Source organism: Beta vulgaris, chromosome 4 (genome assembly GCF_026745355.1).
Source record: "Beta vulgaris subsp. vulgaris cultivar EL10 chromosome 4, EL10.2, whole genome shotgun sequence".
NCBI classification, from domain to species: domain Eukaryota; kingdom Viridiplantae; phylum Streptophyta; class Magnoliopsida; order Caryophyllales; family Amaranthaceae; genus Beta; species Beta vulgaris.
Genome location: NC_079205.1, coordinates 18,977,276 through 18,999,452, shown reverse-complemented (window position 1 = coordinate 18,999,452; position 22,177 = coordinate 18,977,276). Strand labels below are relative to the sequence as shown.

Here is a 22,177-nt window from a genome sequence, read left to right as displayed (position 1 = left end):
TTTATACTGATTAGTATGTGTTTTATTTGTTTGCTACATAAAGTAAGCGACCTTCTGCAAATCAAACCGACCAAATGTTGACCGAGTCATCAAATTCGCACCTGACCCGAAATTTCATGGACCCGAGATGAATTTGAACCCGAATGGACTCATCACGATTGTAACCCGAAAGCAAAGTTGACCCGACCAAGAATGACTTGACCCGTACGACCCATTTGCTCCTGTAGCTTTTTCTAGCTCACTTCTTAGCATGGCTCATATCTCGAATATTACATAGGCTAACGGCTATTATCTATACCATTATTAAAACGTGTTAGCATGCATTGCACACAACCACCTGTCACCCCACTGTATATGCTAGACTGTTTTATCTCCAGCTTGGTGATCATACCTCAAAACAAAATTCCTTAAAAGTTTTGCATAAAAAGTCTCAAATTTGTGACCAATTGATAACTTTATGATCTAACAACTAAAATATAACTCATGTTTGTGGCAAATTGTCAACTTCAAATTATACATTTTTTTTATCTTGAAAAATTTTCGAGGCATCACTTGGACCCAGGTCCAATCACTATTATTATCAACATTGTGGTCCAAATACACTTAGTATATTGCAAAAGAAGAAAGGAAATGAAATGCAAACTTGGTAAACAAGATGAAGCAATGATGCATTATCACATCTTAACGTTGGATTTCTGTAATTTAATAATATGGTTCTTTAATGGGGATGTAATAAATGCTAGTTTCGGTGCAATTGACCATCGGTGTTTCGTTGGCTGATCACGTGCAAGTTGCAACAAATTGGACAATTCTTCCATCCTACAAATTTTTTTTAAAAAAAGAAAGGAATCTTTCTTAGTCTTTTAAAATATCACAAAAAACTAACACCATGTTTAGTGTTGTCACTTTGGTTGAAAATCGATAGTTAAATTACAAATTATTGATCAACTAAACTGAATAAACTGAACTAAATTGACCCATAACTAGAAAGTTAAAAATCGATAAGTCAATCAGATTAAAGTAAACTGCAATTAACTGAACTGAAACTCAACTGAAAACAAACCAAACTGAAATTAACTGTACGAAAAAACCGATTTGAACTGAATTGAACTAAAAATGAACTGAATTTGAAAATTGTTTTAAACTGTTTTAACTAAACTGAATCAAACGACTTTTATCTAAAGTGAATCAAACTGTGTTTAACTGAATTGAATCCAACTGAATAAAACTGTTTATAACTAATTGAATAAAATTATTTTTAACTGAACTGCACAAAACTGAATAAAACTATTTTAAACTAAACCAAATAAAACTGAATAAAACTGTTTTAAACTATATAGACACTTGTCTCAAAGACTAAAACTGAACTGTTTCTAAGGCTCCGTTTGGTAGGGCGTAAAACATTTTCAGTGTAAAATGATTTTCATGGAAAATAATTTACAATGGAAAACGCAATTTCAAAATTAGTTTTCCGTTGTTTGGTTCCATGTAAGAAAAATAATGAAAATGAAAGAAATATGAAAGGGAAAGTAAGGAGGTGGTGAAAGGAGTGTGTAAGAGAGATAAGGAAAATAGTTTTCCCTCCATTTTGAAGGGAAAATGATTTTCCATCATTGGGAGTATAATTTTACTCCAAGGGAAAATGGTTTTACACTCCTTTGCCAACCAAACAATGTAAAACTCAAAATAGAGGAAAACAGTTTTCCAGGAAAACGTTTTACGCCCTACCAAACGGAGCCTAAATGTAACACCTAATTTCATAATTTTTTAATTTACCTAGATTATTGGCTTACAATGACATGACGTCTTAATAACTAGACAAAGATAAAAACACGTGATTTCAATTTTCAATTACTATTTGCATTAAAAAGTTGAATTCTCAATAGTTAAAATTCAATACACAAGACCTCTGTGTATTTTAATAAATAAAAATACTTGGATAGTTGTATCACTTGTATGTATGGATTATGGAGTTATGATTATTTATAAATTCAGCTAACTAATTTCAATAAATCAAAAACATCATTTATTATGATTCTTCAAATATAATTCATGGAAATCATCATTGTTAATAAATGGTAATCTTTCTGTCATAACACACCAAACTTTGATTGCTAGTTATTTTGTTTTTTTATCACTTCCACTCGGTGTTGCTTTTACAATTTTGATTACTTGCAAAAAGCAAATTATTTACAAAAGCAATTTAATAATTTAGGAATGTTTAAAATACTACTATAAAAAAAATATAGAACCAAAGAAAAGATATAGTACTCAAATCTCATGGATGAAATGTAAAATACCAAATACAAATTTTAATTTATATCACAAAGTAAATTACAACTAAGCAACAAACATAAGTCATTGATTGTCTGATTTATGATACATTCATATATCTCATCCCATGACAACTTGTATCAATTGAATTAGATATTTTAGTTATGAAATGAATTTAACTTACAAACTATTAAACTTAAATAAATGATTGTTATCTTGAATTAGTTTATCGACTTACATTAGTATGTTCATTAATCTTCTCCGACAACAACTTATTCTACTTCAATTAGATATTTTTAGTTTCAAAATTAGTTGAAATTAAATATGACTAAGTTAAATAGAATATAGTTATGTTGAATCAACTTAATGAATTATATTGATACATCGTCCATCTAACCCAATAACTACATATTAGTTCAATCATATGTTTTATGTTTCAAAATGCATTTCACATAAAGACGATTAACTCAAATATCATATTGTTATCTTGAATTAGCTTAGCGGCTACCATTGGCACTTTCATTATGTACAGTAATAAATACGTGCATTATTTAAGTAGATGTTTTTTGTTTTAAATTCCATTATACATCGAAAGACAATTAGCCTAATGATTAACCACTTAATTAATTAACTCATTTATAAACTAATTCATCATTATCAATCACCATCTTAATCTTTGACCACAACCAATCACCAATTCATCATTGATAGTTACACATTGGAAAACTAAATAATAAAGAATTTGAAATTGATTTTTCAATATCAACCAAATGTTGAACCTTTAATAAAATGATTTTACAGAAAATATGACAACTTTTAAATGCGCTTTTGTATACAAATATAGATACTTCTCTTGGTGCTATGTGTTCGACAAGTTTAACCGATGTGACAAAAGTCCAACCGAGCTGGAATTTCCTGCAACGAATAATGACTTGACCCGAAGTGAGACCCGAAGGGAAAAGATGTACATGGCAATAATCGATATCAAGTTTTACCAAAGTCGATGCAGGTTTCCTTAAGAAACTGAAATTAACTGAATCCAGACTGAAAATATCTGTTTTACTGATAGTAATGGGTAAGAAGTCAACTGTTTACCAAAATTGTATTGGTCAAACTAAAAGATAACTATAAACTGAATTGAACTTAAATGGTTAATTGAATTAACTGTATGGATTGAAACTTAAATCGAAAAAGTTTAAACTGAATCAATTAAGCTCGGAAAAACAAACTGAATTAACTGAACTGGAGTCAATTGAACTGTTTGGTTTGAACCATAACTAAAATGGTTAACTGAATTGACACCACTTCCATGTTCTCATCTTATTTGATTTCGAGGGGGTGTATTTTTTATCAAATAAAATTCTGATTGTTCGCGTACATTCTGATTGATTATCCAAAGTTATTTATTGTCGTAACCTCTATATATGGCTTCCTCCCATTTTTCTAACTTCACTGTATACTCTCGCAAATCTTCGTGGTTTGCTCCTCTTTCTTCTCACCTCCCAAAATTTGGTGTAGTCAAATTATCCACAGATTTCCTCTCAAATTTATATTATTTCCTCCACTTTTGACGGGAAGTTTTTTCTGTCGTCAAAAAGTAAGCTAAGTTTTCTTTCATTTGTTTTTTGTGATATCTGCGCTTCAACTTCAAAATTTTGAACTATATTGAAAGATCATTCAACTTGTTTAGACTAATTATGATGTTTCATTATCTGGGTAATCATTTGTTTTGCTTGATTTGCTTGTTTGATCATCTTAATTTTTCCCCCGCCATTTTTTCATATTAAGTAAAGATGTTTAAATTTTCTTGTTAAGTAAGACATAATTGATCTGGGATTTGAGTAGGAATTAGATCTTTTATTGGGTTTGTTAGTTGATATTTCTAGAAAAACTTCCTCCATATGCAAGTTTGTTTGTTCAATTTTTTCCAAGATTCAATGTACAAGGCTAGGTACATTGACTACAGTATCCACAATTTTTTTTTTAAAAAAAATCAGCTTCAAAAAAAACATGTTGGGATCGCAACAGGGCCAAGGCATGAGATTTCATTCAATCATTCCTCTATCTCCTCTATCTCTCTTTCTCTCTCACGCTCATCTCATTCTCTCTCACACACTATAACAATATAATATAATATAATATAATATAATATAATATAATATAATATAATATAATATAATATAATATAACATGATATGATATAATATAATATAATATAATATAATATAATATAATATAATTGATGATAATAATAGTTTTTAATAATATATATATTTTCGTCTCTTTGCGTAATGATGAGGCAAACTTCATTTCTTGAGGAAGCATTGTGCACTTTCAAATGATTATGTTAATAGGTCAGAGATGCCTATGAATGATAATAATATGTTTTATGACTTAGATGGTTGCGAATGATAATGTAGTTAAAATTGTTTGACTTTATGGTGGATTCTTTTAAGTTAGAACTTTTACTTATTTTATGTTTATGATGATTTTATATGTGGAGCTTATTGTTATTATCGTATTTTACATGTGGAACTTATTGTGGAACTTTTAGTTATTATCGGATTTTATATGTTTGTCTAAATCAAATTGCAGTAAATTTGTATGTGCCTATGTAGAATGGATGAAGATTTGGTGCAACAAAGTTTGACGCGTAAAGCATTACATGAGTTTAGGAGATTGACAATCCAAGTTGAACAGACGTCTTTGCATTTGAGGGGAATGGTGGCATCATTTTATACTAAGGATCTTGATTGTTGACAGACCATCGTAACATGTGTAAAGAATAACTTTGGCTAAGTAGAGAAATATTTGTAAGTCTTGCTAATATGCTTAGAGCACAACAACTTCTAGTAGATGGTCGATAATAATAATAATAATAATAATAATAATAATAATAATAATAATAATAATAATAATAATAATAATAATAATAATAATAATAATAATAATAATAATAATAATAATAATAATAATAATAATGATAATAATAATAATAATAATAATTATTATTATTATTATTTTAATAGTAATAGTAATAGTAATAGTAATCGTAATAGTAATGGTAATAGTAATGATGATGATGATCATGATGATGATGATGATAATGATAATAATAATATAATAATAATAATAATAATAATAATAATAATAATAATATAATAATATAATAATAATAATAATATAATAATAATAATAATAATGATAAAATAATTGTAATTGTAATTATTTATAATAAATTATATTTATTTTATTATCAGATAAATAAATTAGGAACTGAACAAAACTGATTGGAACCGAAGCTCTGTTAATTGGATGTAAAATATTTTCAATATAGATATAGATTGAGAAGGAATTGAATATTTTATAATTACCATTTTTCTAATAAATGAAGGTTAGAAACTCCCACCTAAGTTTTCATTTATTTAGAAACTCCCACATTTATGTTTTTTTTTTTCCTAAATTTCCACCTAAACTTTACAAAACCTTTATAAACTCCCACCATTTAACGGATTTTGCCAAACTCCGTTAGTGGTGGGGCCCACATCAGTTATTTTTTATGTTTTTCCTTCCAAACAACTCACTTCCCTCTTCTTATAATTTAGAATTTCCCTCCAACTCATCAGTTATCTTCCCCCCTCATTTTTTCCATCTCTCTGCCACCATTTTAGAAGGAGCAAAGTTTGAGCTCGTTATTATTGATTCGTTGTTAACATACTAGCAGTGATATTTTGCCAAAATGTGCGATAGTGGGTGATGTTTTTGATTCTTTTTTCTAAGTAAATTGTGCAATCTTTATTACATATTGCTTTTGGTGACTCAGTTGTGATAGTAAAAATGCGATATAGATGCAGTGGGTGCTAGCTTTATGGGGTTAAATATGCTAAGCTGGAGAGAACATTACACTTTCATAGTTGATGGTTAGCATATATCAGATTATTTGGCATTGAAACTCATAATAACTTAATGAGTATGTTTGGTTTTGGAACCCTCCCACTGTTGTTTCCTAGTGACTGATGCTGAGGGAGGATTTTTACCGCAGCTGCAATGCTATTTGGGACCCACAAATTTACCCAGATTTGAAGAGAGATGAATGAAGAGAGAGAGAGAGAATGGGAAAAAAGAGAACTTAATGGTTGGAAGAGGAAGATGACAACATTCTTGGAGAGATGAATGAGGAAAGTGAGTTGTTTGGAGGGAAAAATAAAATAAATAACTGATGTGGGTCCCACCACTAACGGAGTTCAGCAAAATCCGTTAAGTGGTCGGATTTTATAAAAGTTTTGTAAAGTTTAGGTGGAAATTTAGAGAAAAAAACATAAAGATGAGAATTTCTAAATAGGAAAATTTGTCAAAAAAAACCTTTTAAGTGTTCAATTTTGCGAGAAAAAACCTTTTAAAACAATCTCTGCGAAAAAAAACCACAAACTTAATTTTTTTTGCAAGATGAAACCTATTCCCATTTTCCGGTGTAGTTTTTGAGATGCATAGGGGTTCTGCTGCAGTTACTGGAAATAGAGGGTTAAAGAAAGATAGAAGAGTCAGGGCCAGAATTGAGAAAAAACACACCGAAAAATGGGAATAGGTTTCTTCTTGCAAGAAAAATTAAGTTTGTGGTTTCTTTTTGCAAAGAATGTTTTATAAGGTTTTTTTTCGCAAAATTGAACCTTTAAAAGGTTTTTTTTGACAAATTTTCCTTCTAAATAACTAAAAACTTACGGTGGTTTTGTGTAAATTTTCTTAATCTTACAAGAGAACGCCGTAGTTCATTCCTTTCAAGTTATATAATAGGTCCTTTTCAAAAAAAAAAAAAAGTTATATAATAGGTCTCCTCATCTCTTCTAAACTTCCCCCGGTCTTCGGCCTGAGCTGTATGCGATCACAGTGAAGTAACACTTCCAAAGACGATCACAGTGACGGTGTGCCGGACTGCCGGTGCCCAACTCATACGCAAATTGAATTCCTCTACAACCTCTCATAAGTCATAAGCAAAGCTCGAATTGCAGAAGTTCGTTCCAGGTTCTTGTTTTTTTGTTCCTTAAATGAATCTACTTGTTTTGTTGCGGATTTTGGTGTGGAATTGCCATTTTTGATATCTACTTCATGTGATTATTCATGCGATTGGTTTTATGCTGTTTGTTTCATGAATTCAACCTATTTTTTGTTTCTCATATATGTTATCTCATGTTTTTAGTGATCATTTACATGTTATAAACTTATGATTCGAGTTTCTGGTATAACTTCTTATTTCATCTTTATGTTTTTGGAATTTTTTCATTATATTTAATATTGGATCTGGATTTTTATTGATGTTTATATGAAGTAAAACATGAGTTATGTTCTGTGATCTGAATGTCAGATTTGTTTAGAAGTGTTCTTGTTATGTCATGCTTTTTCTTTGAACTTATATTATGTTTTGACATGTTTGTAATAGAAGGAGGTGCATTATGCCGTCATACACCCCAAAGAACATTCTAATTACTGGTGCGGCTGGATTCATTGCATCCCATGTCGCGAATCGACTTATTAGAAGTTACCCTGATTACAAGATTGTCGTGCTTGACAAGCTCGATTACTGCTCAAACCTTAAGAATCTACGCCCTTCTCAATCATCCCCGAATTTTAAATTCGTCAAGGGGGACATTGCTAGTGCCGATCTTGTAAACTACCTTCTCATCACCGAGTCCATTGATACGATCATGCACTTTGCAGCACAAACCCATGTTGATAATTCTTTTGGTAATAGCTTTGAGTTTACCAAGAACAACATTTACGGTACTCATGTCCTTCTAGAAGCCTGTAAGGTCACTGGGCAGATTAGGAGGTTCATCCATGTTAGTACAGACGAGGTTTATGGGGAGACAGATGAGGATGCTGTTGTGGGTAATCACGAGGCTTCTCAGCTTCTTCCTACAAACCCTTACTCTGCTACAAAAGCTGGTGCTGAGATGCTTGTTATGGCTTATGGAAGATCATATGGTTTGCCAGTTATTACAACCCGAGGAAACAACGTGTATGGACCCAACCAGTTTCCTGAGAAATTGATCCCGAAATTCATTCTTCTCGCCATGAGGGGGAAGCCTCTTCCAATTCATGGTGATGGATCTAATGTGAGAAGCTATCTTTACTGTGAGGATGTTGCAGAGGCCTTTGAGGTCATTCTCCACAAGGGAGAAGTTGGCCATGTGTACAACATTGGGACGAAGAAGGAGAGGAGAGTCATTGATGTGGCCACGGATGTATGCAAACTGTTCTCAATGGATCCGGAAGCAAGCATCAAGTTCGTTGAGAACCGACCATTTAACGATCAGAGGTACTTCCTTGATGATGAGAAACTGAAGATCTTAGGGTGGTCAGAGCGTACCACTTGGGAAGAGGGTCTGAAGAAGACGATGGAGTGGTATACGAGTAATCCTGATTGGTGGGTGATGTCTCAGGAGCATTGCTTCCTCATCCAAGAATGCTAATGATGCCTGGTGGCATTGAGAGGCATTTTGAGGAATCTGACAATGAGAATGCTGCTTCTTCAGAATTCCCCAACAACCAATCTCGGATGGTAGTACCTGTTTCCAAGAACTGCAATTCTCCTCGTAAGCCGTCTCTCAAGTTCTTGATCTATGGTAAAACTGGCTGGATTGGTGGTCTACTTGGCCAATTGTGTGAAAAGCAAGGTATTGCTTTTGAGTATGGAAAGGGCCGTTTGGAAAACCGAGCATCTCTTATTGCTGATATCCAGAATCTTAAGCCTACTCATGTCTTCAATGCTGCTGGTGTAACTGGTAGACCTAATGTTGACTGGTGTAATCTCACAAAACAGAGACAATTCGTGCCAATGTTGCTGGTACTTTGACCTTGGCTGATGTCTGCAGAGAGAATGGGCTACTTATGATGAATTTTGCCACTGGTTGTATCTTCGAGTATGATGCTAAACATCCTTTGGGCTCCGGGATTGGCTTCAAGGAGGAGGACACACCCAACTTCACTGGTTCTTTCTACTCAAAGACCAAGGCTATGGTAATTATTCTAGTCCTTGATCGATTTGCAGCTACTATATATAACTATATACTTTCTGAAGTCTTTTCTTATTCCCTACCTACTCGACTTGTATCTGACCTATTCTTTTTTATCAGGTGGAGGAGCTTCTGAAAGATTTCGATAATGTTTGCACCCTCAGGGTCCGAATGCCCATATCCTCAGACCTCAACAACCCACGGAACTTCATCACAAAGATCTCTCGCTACAGCAAGGTGGTCAACATTCCCAACAGCATGACAGTTTTGGATGAGCTTTTACCCATTTCCATTGAGATGGCCAAGCGGAATCTCAGGGGCATTTGGAACTTCACAAACCCAGGGGTGGTTAGCCACAAGAGATTCTTGAGATGTACAAGAATTACATGGACCCGAACTTCAGCTGGGCGAACTTCACACTTGAAGAGCAAGCCAAGGTTATTGTTGCCCCAAGAAGCAACAATGAGATGGATGCCTCCAAGTTGAATAAAGAATTCCCTGAGTTGCTACATATCAAGGACTCGCTAATCAAGTATGTTTTTGAGCCAAACAAGAAAACCAACTATTCTGCTTGAGAGAGTGATCTTTTAACTATGCATTATTCAAAATTGTTGTAGTAAACAGATTGCATTTTTTACCAGTAGGCAATGTTGTCGAGTAGCTACATCGAGTGGTTTATGGACGAAAGCATTCATTATTAGCTTCATTTCTTGTTGTTTCCAATACCTAGATTTGCACTAGAATTATTTTATTAGGTGTTCAATTTCGATCTTTTTCCCCCTTTTCTTTTAACGTCATCTGTTTAAACGTGACTACACTTCCTCATCCTATTTTGGGAAATATGACGAGATTGTTTTACATATAAGAATTCTGTACTTTGCCCACCCATGTGTAATTTTCATAAATCTATTGTCGAATTGTTTCGGAAGAATATGTTGCATCTGTTCATTGTTTTGATCTCATCATCATTCACTCAATTGAACCCTCTATTCGCAAATTTGAAGTATTATGTGTTCGGATTAGAACTATTGTTTGTTATGGTTGATCATACATTCTCTTACTCCCCTTTGGATCATAGAATCTGCAGTTTGAAGAGTACTGTTGTAGTCGTGACTTCTTGATGGAAATGATTGTTAATTACTTTGTAAAAATTCATTTTGGAAGGTGGAAAGGATCTGTCATGCTTTAAATTAGAACTAGCAACTAAACATACACTGAATTAAGTATCGAATTATTACTATACTTCTAGCCATAAGGCCATAAAATGAAGCATTCTGAATGTTATCCTGCTACCCTCCATGCCAGAGCGGAATACAGTCCGTGATGTGCTGTAGTGGGACGGTTGCACTGGCCTAGGACAATTCGTGCCGTGCCGAGCTGGTGCAAAAATTTCCACTATTACATTAGCTACAATGCCCACTTATACCTTTCTTAAAACAGCATGGTCCGAGTTCCTGTAGTGCCATGGCCACTATGGTCTATGGGGGTATGTTGTTTGGTCTATTGGGGTTGTATAACAACGCAAAATTCAAAATTCCAATTAAAAGAGGTTGGCTACATGATTCGAGATTTTATATTATCCAAGTTATTTTTTATTTCCCTTTGACTTTCAAAAATTTTGAACTTTCCAACACGTTCAGTGGTACATTATCTAATTAACGTCTCACATACTCAAACCACCATGATCAATAACTCTAATTGTTTTTACAAATATTTACTTTTTTAGTACATTTCACAAAACCTTAATTTTCTTTTCTATTTTGGGCCATAATGCCCACCATTATAATACTAACATATCCTTACTTTATAATTGTTTCTCTCTTGTGACCCATTAGTCGTTATTGTGCATCGTTTCCAATTCTCTCACCAACTTCCCCCGCTACCTTTCTTTGCTTTGATAAAATTTAAAATGAAACAAAAGGAGTATCTCTTATCTTATCCTCAATTTCAGCCATTGCAACATTATTTAGCCTATGTGACGAGATGGATGAAGCTCACAGATGTGTTGCAGGCTGGAGGAAGGAAATCTACATGTCTTATTCCTCAACAATATCCCACTCCAACTACTCACCCTAAACATCACGAGGTTTCATTTATTACTTTTCAGCAAAAGAATTATTGATCTATAAAAACGTGGTTCTTTTTTTGTTCTCTAGTTATGGTTGGTTCGAGCTTTTGACTAATAATCAATCAATTCTCTAGTTATCACACGAAGCTCGTTTCTATGATTCATAGTGAGAATCGGAGGAAGCTAATTTACGCTTCAAGCGCAACACCTTGGTTAATCGATCGATCTTTAAGGAAATATTCTTACACTCAATTGATCATGGAGGGCTAGATATGACAACTAAATTTGTGAGGTTAATATAAAATTATGACTAACTATATCAGTTAACACAGTTTGAACAGTCAAGACATGCCTTGTACAACTGCTCTCCAATCATTCTGATTATTTTTAATGCCTATAGGGAACAAGCATCCACAATGCTTAAAGAATTAAGATCAGAGTATAGATCAAGATTATTCCAAACTCATCCTGGTAGAGGTGCTGAAGTTGATGAGACGGACAAAGATGCTTCAGCCAATCTTGTTAAAAACGAAACAACATCATCAGATGACCCGATAGTGTAACGAGCACTGGTTCGAGTTCTCCCAACAGCACAGGAAAAGTAATTCTCTTTCTTGAGGTCGAGCACGTTCCAGGAGGTCTTCTCTGATGGCTGCTTCCGTGAGACTCCCCCACCGTTACTATGATTTGTCATCTTCTCTGAGTTTTGGTTTGAACGATGGCTCTTCCCATGTGATGCTTTTGATCCACTTCTACTGGCTGGAGGTTTAGGTGACGACCTTTCAGGAAATTTCAAAGCAGCATCAAATGATTTGGATCTTGCGTGGCTTGCATTGTCAGAGGGAAGCTCTGGCTCGAAAAAGGTGTACACATCTTCATCCTGCACATAATTGGAAAAAACAATTCATATAAATTTGACCGTGAATGAAGTCCTAATCTGAGGGTTTGAGAGCTTAGCATAATTAATTGAAGACTATTTCTACCATTTCTAAGCCATAGTTTGAAGCTAAATGTCATATCAAACAAAGATCCAACAATTAAACATCACAACATGAACAGTAATATACTTCTAATATATGAGTGGAAAATTTCAGATTTACCACTGAATTACTCTTCGGGTTTGGCTGAAGCTGATCTGTATCCACATGACATAGAGCTAGATGTGACATCCAGTAAAATGAAATATATACCAAAACTATTCTCCTTCCACCACTAAATTGACCAATTTCACCACAATGAGAAGCAATCATGCTGTCTAGGACATAGATGATAATGTTTCTTAAAGGACATTCGAGCAGGGGTGGGAGGGGGGAGAATGATCCAAAATTCCTATATATAAATTATACTGGACACTTGACGATACTAGATAAATCAGCTCAGCTGGTAGTGAACTGCCATAATTTGGTAACTGTATCCTTTTACGCGCGCTCGAATCTGTTAAATGCCAGTTTTTTTTTCGCTTACACTCTTTATCTTTTTCGTTGCTTTTGTAGTTGGAGGATGCTTTCCTCTGTATTCCTTTACACTTTCCATGTTCAACTCCAACAAACAGCAATTTCTTCTCAATTATTTTCTTTAAAACCTTTTTTGTTTTTCTTTATTTTTGGTTTTAGAGGTGAGGTGAATGCGACATTTTTTGGTTTTCAGGTAAGGTTATTAGCATTATGCTATTTCTTTGTCTTGGCAGGGGTTTAGGATTTGTTAGTCCCTTTCCTTTTCCTTACTCTATAGTAAGGAGCGCTTGATATCTTGATTAAACTTTCTCCTTTTCTAATGAAAAAAATGTATGAAAACAAATGTTAATTAATACGTAATCTATTAGTTATTCTTATGTATATTTTTGAAACATAAACCTTTTACATCTTTAATTAATAAATACTTTAAGATATTAATAGATGAAGTAGTGTGTTGGTAAATGTAAAAGTCGAAGTTTTGCAATGCTTAAAGAGCGAAGAAAGCATAAATTATATCTCTTTGCTTCAAATAATGGTGGAATCTCTGCTAATATAATTTTTAAAATAAGTTGTCAATTTTCACTTTGTATATAATTGCCTTACAATATTGTTTTTTTCTTTTTCCTGGTGAAAGCCTTACAATGTTGTCCTTGACTAATTTTCATGAAAATTTAATGTATATAGTTTTTGGCTCATCCAATAAAACAATCCTGGATCTGCTACTGCCTTTGAGGAGAGGGTAAAAAGAAATGGCTTTATATTGATAAGAGGAGAAAAATTCCTTTATGAAGGGACAAGGAAATCCAACCAAAAATCTATTCACGTAGACTATGTATACGTTGCTACATGAAAGGAAATAGTATACTACTTGTGTTTTCTTCTTTTAATTGCTACACTTTCCTTTTAGACCGTTTCTGTTTAATTGTTACAGTTTCTATCTATCTATCTATCTATATATATAGAGAGAGAGTAACATGTCACATCAAATTCACTCACTTTTCAACCTCATTTGTCCCTCCACCCCTTCTATCAACACACCACAAACCATCCCACCTACCCCACTTTTCTCTCTCCTCTAATACTTTTATGTTTTTTTTACATTTCCCAACACAAATTAGCTTTTGGTGCACTTTTGTCATGTTTTTATGTGCCTGGTTATCCCCCAAAGTGAAATGTAACAATTAGAAACAAATGGAAGTAATATATAAAAGTGGGAGAGAAAAGGGGAGAAAGGAAGAGGCCACGTGTACATGCCCAAATTAAGATTTATCCTTGTATCAATAATTAGAACGAGGTAGAAGAGTGAGAATCAAAGAGAGAGTAGAGGAACTCATCAGAAGGGACAATTCATCAAATATGCCCTTAAATATGAAATGGTCCAATGGATAGTTTTATCCTTCAACCACGGATGACGGATCTATAGAAAGACAAACAAGTGCATGTTTTAGATTATTATATTAAGATGTTTCAGCAATAAGAAAGAAGCTAAGTTCACTCAAACCTTCTTAATGTTTTTTTGTGTTTCTCTCTCTTCTCTCTTGTGATCAGTTGAAGACACCTTCTTAGTCACTTCCTTGTCTCGAATTCCATCATTCACAACACAATTCTCTTTATACATACTAACCTTATATGCACGCTATGCGTGCAAAGTCGAAGGATGAGTGGTAACTGCTTTGCAATTTGTTAGATCGGTTTTTACTTTTCATTTTTATTTTAAAACTAATAGAGTGGTAGGTGTTGTAGTTTATTATTCTAGTTAGGGGTATATTGGTCAAAAAGGGTGGACACCAAAGTCATGAAGAGTTCCCATATATAATAGAGAGATGGATATACACATCAAAATTTTCCGACAGCTAAAGGAGATTTCCATTAGGATACATCTTATTCTCTATGCCCTTCACCCTATTCCTGAATAGCACGTAACCACATAAACATATCATCACACTAACCTCACCTACCATGTTTAATTAAGGAGAAAGAGGTCATAACAACTTAACAAGTGCCTATGATAATCAAGATTGAGGAAGTAAGTGAGGACTCAAATAAGTTTGAAGGTAACTAAGAACGTCCATAAAGAGGGTCACATGGGTCTCACTCACATTAGCCTTTGGCTTTTTGGTAAACACAAAAACTGGAAGATGGAGTCGAGCCCAGAAACGGTTTCCCAATCCTTTCCCAGAAAATGTAGAAGAGGTTTCTATCAACTTCAAAGCTCAGACATTGGTTCACTACTGACTCCTAACCTTAGATGTGACATCTCCTGAGTCCTGTCTTCGATCACTGGATCTAGGTTCAACACTTGAAAGCTTGAGTGATCGGTACACGAAAAGAATGCCCAGTGAGCTGGTTAGCATAGAGATTTGACGCGAAACATGCAGTGAGTTTCCTTGGATGTCAACACTATAATCCTTGGATAGTAGTCAATCAAGCATTTATCAGAGCAAATCATACTTGTGCTACAGCTCGAAGAGCCAATAATTGCCTAATCGGCACTAGGTAGATTTTCTTGAAAAACTACGGCTAGGGTTTGATGAAGGAAAATATTTGCTTTATTAGAATATAAGGAAAAAAGTCTGCCTGAGCCGTATTTTTTTACTTTAGCTACAGCAACAATGCAAAATGCTTGAATCAGAAATTTGAAATTTACCTTTTCCAGAAAATGGCCAATACACAAAACATAATCAATTGGTGATTTCAATGGTTTGCTGTGCACTATTTCCCCTAATATACGATCAATAGCAGAGCCCTGCATCCAAAAGTACAAAGGAAAGAATAAACAAAATTTAGTAGAGTACCCTGCCAATATTGAAAAACTATATAAATCCATCATTAAAGATCTTGTTACCTTTGTGACACCTACTGGTCGAACCTCAACAGACCTACTACCTTGCACAACTTCGACGGAAGCATTTGAAATAGGGCCCGTCCAAAGATGCTGTAACATGTCTCTTGCTTGTAATCTTCCAAACTCGAAATCTGCAGAAGCGGAGTTATAGTACACATGAAGAAGAAACATACAGGTAAAACGGGAAAAATATGCAAGATATTAATTGGATCAAAAGAAGTACCAGCATATTTATAATTCCATACAAGGGAAATATCACGAGGATCAATAGTCGAGCGAGGAGTTCTTTCCTTGAAATACTCAAATACATGCTGCCAAAAAAAAGAAGAAAACAGCCACAGTACAGAAGAGATTAGATCCACATCAAAACAGATATAGCTAACTTTCAAGCTCGGTAAGTTAACGTTTTTATATCATGAGGCTGGGACATGAGGTAGTACATATACACTGGGAACCCAATCCAGATTCAAATGCTCAGGCATTGTCGTCATCCAATCTCCTCTTCTTGTATGCCGTAAAAACATTCCATGCTCTGCTGCCAACCACATGTCATACTCCCCAAAGTTCTGGACAATACATATTAGAAGCAGTAGTTACAAAAGTTAGAATCCGGATCCATATCCCTCCAACATTTTTATAATACAATACAACTCTATTGCGGACCGTTTGGTAAATGGTACAAAGTGACGGCAATGGTAATGTTAATGGTCATGGAATCATATGTAATTCGCAAGGAAAAACCTCACACATGTGACTTCCTTTACAATTTTTCATCCTACTCGATGCTACCTTCCCAAGTGGTAATGAATGGTCATGAATTTTAACTTTTTAAGAAGAAAAGTGATATTTTGGGATGAAATAACATCTCCATAGATAAAAACATGGGACTTCCATTGCAAATTAACACAAAAATATGAATTTCCATTACCACCATTTATTACCACTTATGAAATGGAGCACAATGGTGTCCAATAACTTTTCATTGTTTCTTACAATATAGGAAAGAGTGACAGAATGTTTAGATAAACCACAAAGGCATAGACAAGAAAGTTGCTCAAGAAATCAATCCAAGAAGCAGAAACAATAATACAAAATAAAAGAATAGGATAAGTTGAGTACATTATCTAAATCCATCCTGCGACTTCCACTGAGAATAACAATCGTAGATTTTGAATCTTTGCAAAGCACACTTAGGGGCCCTTTCAGTTCAGGACGCAGCTTAAAGTTCATGTCCTTCACTTGATCTCCACCTCGTCTACCAGGAGTATCAACAGCTTCAGTTAATGCAGAATTAAAACCCTGAAATATAGAAGACAGATCAATATAGTTGGCTGCAGTAAAATTATGGATATATATGTATATGCATATACATATATATATGGTTGGGCTCCCATGAGAACAAATTTTATATGAGAACGTAAGAACACTTTGTTATAATCCTTTTTAAACAATATGTAATCCATTTTGGCTAAATTGTAACAAATTTTCCTTGCGAGGTCAATCCTCCAAAATGTTTACATTTTCACGAAAAATGATTATCACATAATATCTCAAAAAAGGGTCATATTCTCACTAAAACGGATTATAACTCCACTGTTCTCAAGCTTCATGGTTAAGGGAGAAATAAACAAGAGACATAAAACTAGTATTTACAGTGAAATGTGTGTCCCGGTTGTTTTTAGGGCTCGAAGCCTCAAACACAACCACCAAGTATCAAATTTTTCAAAGGTAGGATAACAAGTGCTCCAAGTTCTTTTCATGCATACAGTTACACGGTTACAAGATTATCAAACCAGGGTATAAAGCAAGGGCTTCCCGAGCTTGGCCGTTGGGATGCCCGTATAGCAACCACAGCAGCATAGGCACTAGTCATAATTAAGCCTAATAGAGTACGAATGTGTTTGAACAATGTTTCTACTTTTTCAAAAGAAATGGCATAGAGTATGGAACAGACTGAATTTTAATATAATTTAAAGTAAGCATACATGCAAAAAATTGATCTAATCAGCACAAAGTATTTTCAATCAAACTTGCACCTGATTTAAGAAAGAAGGAAAAAGTACAGAAAAGGCAAACTGTACAATACCAGTATGAGTAGCCGATTACTACATTTCAGGAAATTGTTAACAGCATATTCAATAGGAAGTACAGGGCGGATTTGTGTTATCCTCAACTGAGCCTCTACAACTGTGTCGTTCAGCTCACTACAAAATGAAGCAACTGTCAAAATGAAAAAAACACTATAGCTAGAATTTAAGATAAAATCAAGTGTCAGAATATTGATAGGCTCCATGTTTTCATCTAACTACAAATGCCTATTCGAAAAATAATTATGTACTTCCCTGACCATACAATGGGTTCTCTTTCATACTTTATTACAGGGTTTTTTATTCTCTACGTATAAATTGAAAGGATTCGTTACATTCTCTCTCTCATTTATTTTCAATCTCGGTGTATTAATTTAAGAAGCCAAGTTGTAAGGAATCAGCAGAAGCAATACTATTAACTTCAATTGATGAAGCCACTATCCATTTTCTATTCCCATGGCCTATAACTCAATCAATGGCTGGCTGGTATAACCCCTCACTATGCTTGAATAATAAGGAAAAGCAAAAAAAACCGCTAGCTGTTTTAAAACATAGCTTGAAGATAGTTTTATGCCAGTCTGGACCAATAGAATGTTCATACATAAGGAATTGTTAAGTAATAGAAGATGAGACTCAGCCTGTCATTCTCAAGAGGGTAAGCATGAGGCCTTTGACAGCTTCAAATCTTCAATATCCAACATGTTATGATAATTTTAAAAGTTTCCATTTGCTATATTTTTCCACGATTATATATCGCATAATCTTGTAAAGATTAATTGTATGTTTCTAAAAAGAGAGTGCAATTAATAACAACTCTTCTTCAGGTCATCACTTCCTCGATCACCCATCTTGATAAACCAGAAGAATTAGAGAAGGCACCAAGATCTGCAAAAATTTAGTTGATTACAGATTACTCCAACCTTTAAAGTTATCCCTGCTTCCATGACCTGCTCCACTATACTCTATATTAATTCCCAGTCCCCCTTTGCCAATAAGAGACTAGTCATATATATTAACTCACATTCCCTCACTTCACATTCCAAAAGATCACAAACCCACCAAAAAATCTTGAGCAACCCATTGATAACCAGCCTTCTCCCTTGATCAACCATTATTCTTCTGATTGAAATATCTCTATTCACTCATCAATCAACTCAATCCACTACTTAGGCATAATTTAAAGATGGGTCAGAGCAAAAGTGAGAAGAGATGGGTGAGAGGGAAGGTGACATAGAATCACTTAGTTAAATGTGTGATAATGAGCTATTCTTAAAAAGGTTTTACATTGGGAGTTCTTTTGACATGTATTGGACGGAAAAGTTCTCCTCTCACCTTCGATAGTTGCTGCATTGATCAAGTGAGGAAGCCATGGGAGTGCAGGGAGCTTACACAAGCACCCAAAAATATGCAAAAGGGTGCTAAAACACAATTTCAACCATCAGCTGCAAACCATGTTTTTTTACATGTTTTCGATCCTTAGCTGGTTAAAATTAGTTCTTTACCTGGTCAGCAATACTTTTGCAATCACTTGGTCAGATTAGAAGTAGAAAATTTAATTACAAAGCTTGACCAAGGCAATGTGGAATTCATTGGCCGTACACAATTTCTTTGAGTCTTTAATTGGGAAACTGCTTTCACTATACATTTCTTTACCTAGTATCTTTCGGACTTGATGGCAGATATAATACAATGAATTGGAGTTTACAAATAATATGATTTTTGAATTAATCATGAGTTAATACAATATCAAGATACTTTTTTTTTGGCCTTGTTTCCTTTTGTTTGTTTTGTTGCCAGTGGTTGAATCTGTTTTGCATTCAAACAATCTAGGGACATTAGAAATAGAATTTGATGGCACTTTGACCCATAGTTCGAAAATGCGGTTCCGGTAGGGAACGCGGTAACGGTCACGGTGATAAGGGAACGTGGATGATGCGGTTGTCGTACCGCCAAATATTGGCTCAAACCATGATATATCCCTTCAACCCGCCTATAACACGTTTTTTTACACCTTTAGGATGCGGGTGGTATCGGTTTGGTAGATTTAAAAACCTCTACGACATAGGCGATACAATAAAATGCGGGCCTTGTTTGACACAATGCTTTGACCTTTAGAGGTTAGCTTACTCTAGTTGGCCAAACTTTGATCTCGATTCATAGTTTGTTTCATTGATCCAAAACACCTAACAAGCCATATATACTCACTTTAATATTCTATCAGGAGGAACTAAAAAACCTAAAAAATATAAGATATAAGAAGAGAAATATCAATGCTCCTATGAAAATGAAGAATGAACTCTAGGTTGGTATGAATATCTTAACTACTCAAGTATACATGGATAGTGTTTTTAGGTAGAGAAATTTTTTCTTAATAATGAAGAAAAACAAAGGGTACAAGGAAGGACCAGGAAACTTCCATAAAATATTATGTAGAGTTAGAGGACTCTAGTGGTCTAGCCACACTGTACATTTAATTGAAGAAATTTAATAAAGCTCCGGAAGCATGTATGCAAGAGAGGCAAGGACCAGAGCTAATATTATCCATTTTTCACAAAGAAGCTCCAATAAAAGCTTACTTTCAAAAGGTTGTATCCTTTTAACCAACATAAGAGCGCATAAGATAGCCAAAAGACCAAGTGCCAGCCCAAAAGTTGGTGAATTCCATAAATAATGTTATAAAGAGTTCCAGTCAGATGCCAACCCTTATTGGGTATGATGGTCCATATTCCCAAAAATATTAGGTAACACAAGAAAAAAAAAACCCATAAATACCGTTCTATCTACTCAATGCCACCATCTGATGGTTTCCAACCTTAAACAGATGATTAAATATGAACTTTATTTTTTTTTCAAATATTTCAGTAGTCGGGATGAGATGGTCGTTTTGACAGATAAAGGAGACGGGCATGACAGTGGGTTGTGGATGTTGGGGTAATGCTGGCTACCACTGGTATATATCGTGGGAAATGGTGGCTGTTTTGGGCTGAGATGTGGTTTGCAGATTGGGATAGTGGCGATGGCTAGAGAGCAGTATGGTGGAATTCTTCTTTATAGAGGCAAGAGAATGAGATGGAAGTGGTGACTGCAATTATCTGTTTCTGTTCCGTAAATTATAAATATTACCATTTTGAATGGAAGACATTAAAATCTGGCTTTTAATAGAGGGAATAATACTTAACATCTTACATATAATATATAGGGATGATTTTGAAATTAGGGGACGCAATATCCACTTAGTGCCGTTGGTGGTTTTTGACAAAATTTATTTTGTTTTACGCTTCATCCTTCTATTTGACATCAGCTTCATTAGCTGACCGGATTTTAGAAGTCTCATAGCAGTCGGTGTTTGAGCATAATTGGAATTACTAGGTAGAAGTTAAATATTTATCAAACATCAATTTTTATAACATCTCAGTTCTGGAATATTTGAGAATTTGTAATATTATCCTGACAAAATTCTACTGTGCCACTCTTCTGAAATGTTTCATGCAAGTGTTGAAACATCTTAACCGATGGTGATGAAACTGAGTCCCATGAGGACAAAAAGCAATCAAACCTAGTACTTCACTACAAAGATGAATGGAAAATAAATCTACATTCACATACCTTACAAAAAATTCTGCCCACTCCTGAGCAGTGTGCTCTGTAACGTGATTGAAGTTAAGTTGATGCCTTTTCTCTCTCTCTTCATCTGACATATTTAAGGCTTTACCAATTGCAGCAGCTACCTCTGTGATATTCCAGGGGTTCACCAACAGAGCTCCAGCGCCTAGAGATTGTGCTGCTCCAGCAAACTGTTCATACAAGATATGCATATTGAACTTGGCCATTAAACATGCTTTTGGGGACAACCCATCTAGAATATCAAAGATATTTTTTTATTATTAATGCCTAAATAGGCAGTTCATTTGGTTTACCGAATGACTAAGCCTAAGTACATTAAGGGGGGGTCTGGTTCGCGCAGGGGTAAGGGAAAGGAATCCAGAAAGGGTTATAAGGAGAAAGGAAAGGAATGACCCTGAATTCCCCCGTCTCTTTGGTTCCGACCATGAAAGGTAATGGTATACTGCCTAATTCCCTTTGTGATTGTTTGGTTTTTAAAGAAAGAGAATCAACATGTAGAAAATAACACAAACAACAACATATTATTTGCCTAATTCATGTAATATAAATCACAGATTTATATGATTAGAGTAGCCAAACAATTCACATATAACAGTAGATGCATTTGGTTCAGCCCACATGTCAAAGTGCAAATAACAGTAGCTAAACAATTCACGAATAACACATAGCTTTCATCACATTCATTCCAAATAAATGAAAAAAAAAAGGTTGCAAATAAATAACCAAGCTGAAGTCAAAGGGCAGGGAAATTACAGCAAAAATCGAAACTCACGAAACAGTTTATTGAATGTCTTACAATGGAGAAGAAGGGGAAA

General features: G+C 34.5%; 2 protein-coding genes across 2 annotated transcripts in view; one reads left to right on the top strand and one right to left on the bottom strand.

Annotated features, from left to right (window-relative positions):
• Window positions 1-7,090: 7,090 nt before the first annotated feature.
• LOC104891293 (trifunctional UDP-glucose 4,6-dehydratase/UDP-4-keto-6-deoxy-D-glucose 3,5-epimerase/UDP-4-keto-L-rhamnose-reductase RHM1) lies at window positions 7,091-10,007 on the top strand. The gene is given in 6 exon segments (XM_010676963.4): window positions 7,091-7,293; window positions 7,709-8,697; window positions 8,700-9,074; window positions 9,077-9,288; window positions 9,405-9,639; window positions 9,642-10,007. Coding segments are annotated over 5 exon segments (2,016 nt in total). The 5' UTR covers window positions 7,091-7,293; window positions 7,709-7,721; the 3' UTR covers window positions 9,860-10,007.
• A 1,618-nt stretch (window positions 10,008-11,625) lies between these two features.
• Window positions 11,626-22,177, bottom strand: part of LOC104891294 (alpha,alpha-trehalose-phosphate synthase [UDP-forming] 1) — a 31,156-nt gene continuing 20,604 nt past the window's right edge. Inside the window, exons 11-18 of the mRNA XM_010676966.4 lie at window positions 21,345-21,532; window positions 17,738-17,855; window positions 16,771-16,950; window positions 16,092-16,217; window positions 15,875-15,962; window positions 15,652-15,782; window positions 15,454-15,552; window positions 11,626-12,232 (exon numbers count right to left, since the gene is read on the bottom strand). Of these exons, the coding sequence (XP_010675268.1) occupies window positions 11,816-12,232; window positions 15,454-15,552; window positions 15,652-15,782; window positions 15,875-15,962; window positions 16,092-16,217; window positions 16,771-16,950; window positions 17,738-17,855; window positions 21,345-21,532 (1,347 nt within the window). The 3' untranslated portion in view covers window positions 11,626-11,815. The remainder of the gene's footprint in view (window positions 12,233-15,453; window positions 15,553-15,651; window positions 15,783-15,874; window positions 15,963-16,091; window positions 16,218-16,770; window positions 16,951-17,737; window positions 17,856-21,344; window positions 21,533-22,177) is intronic.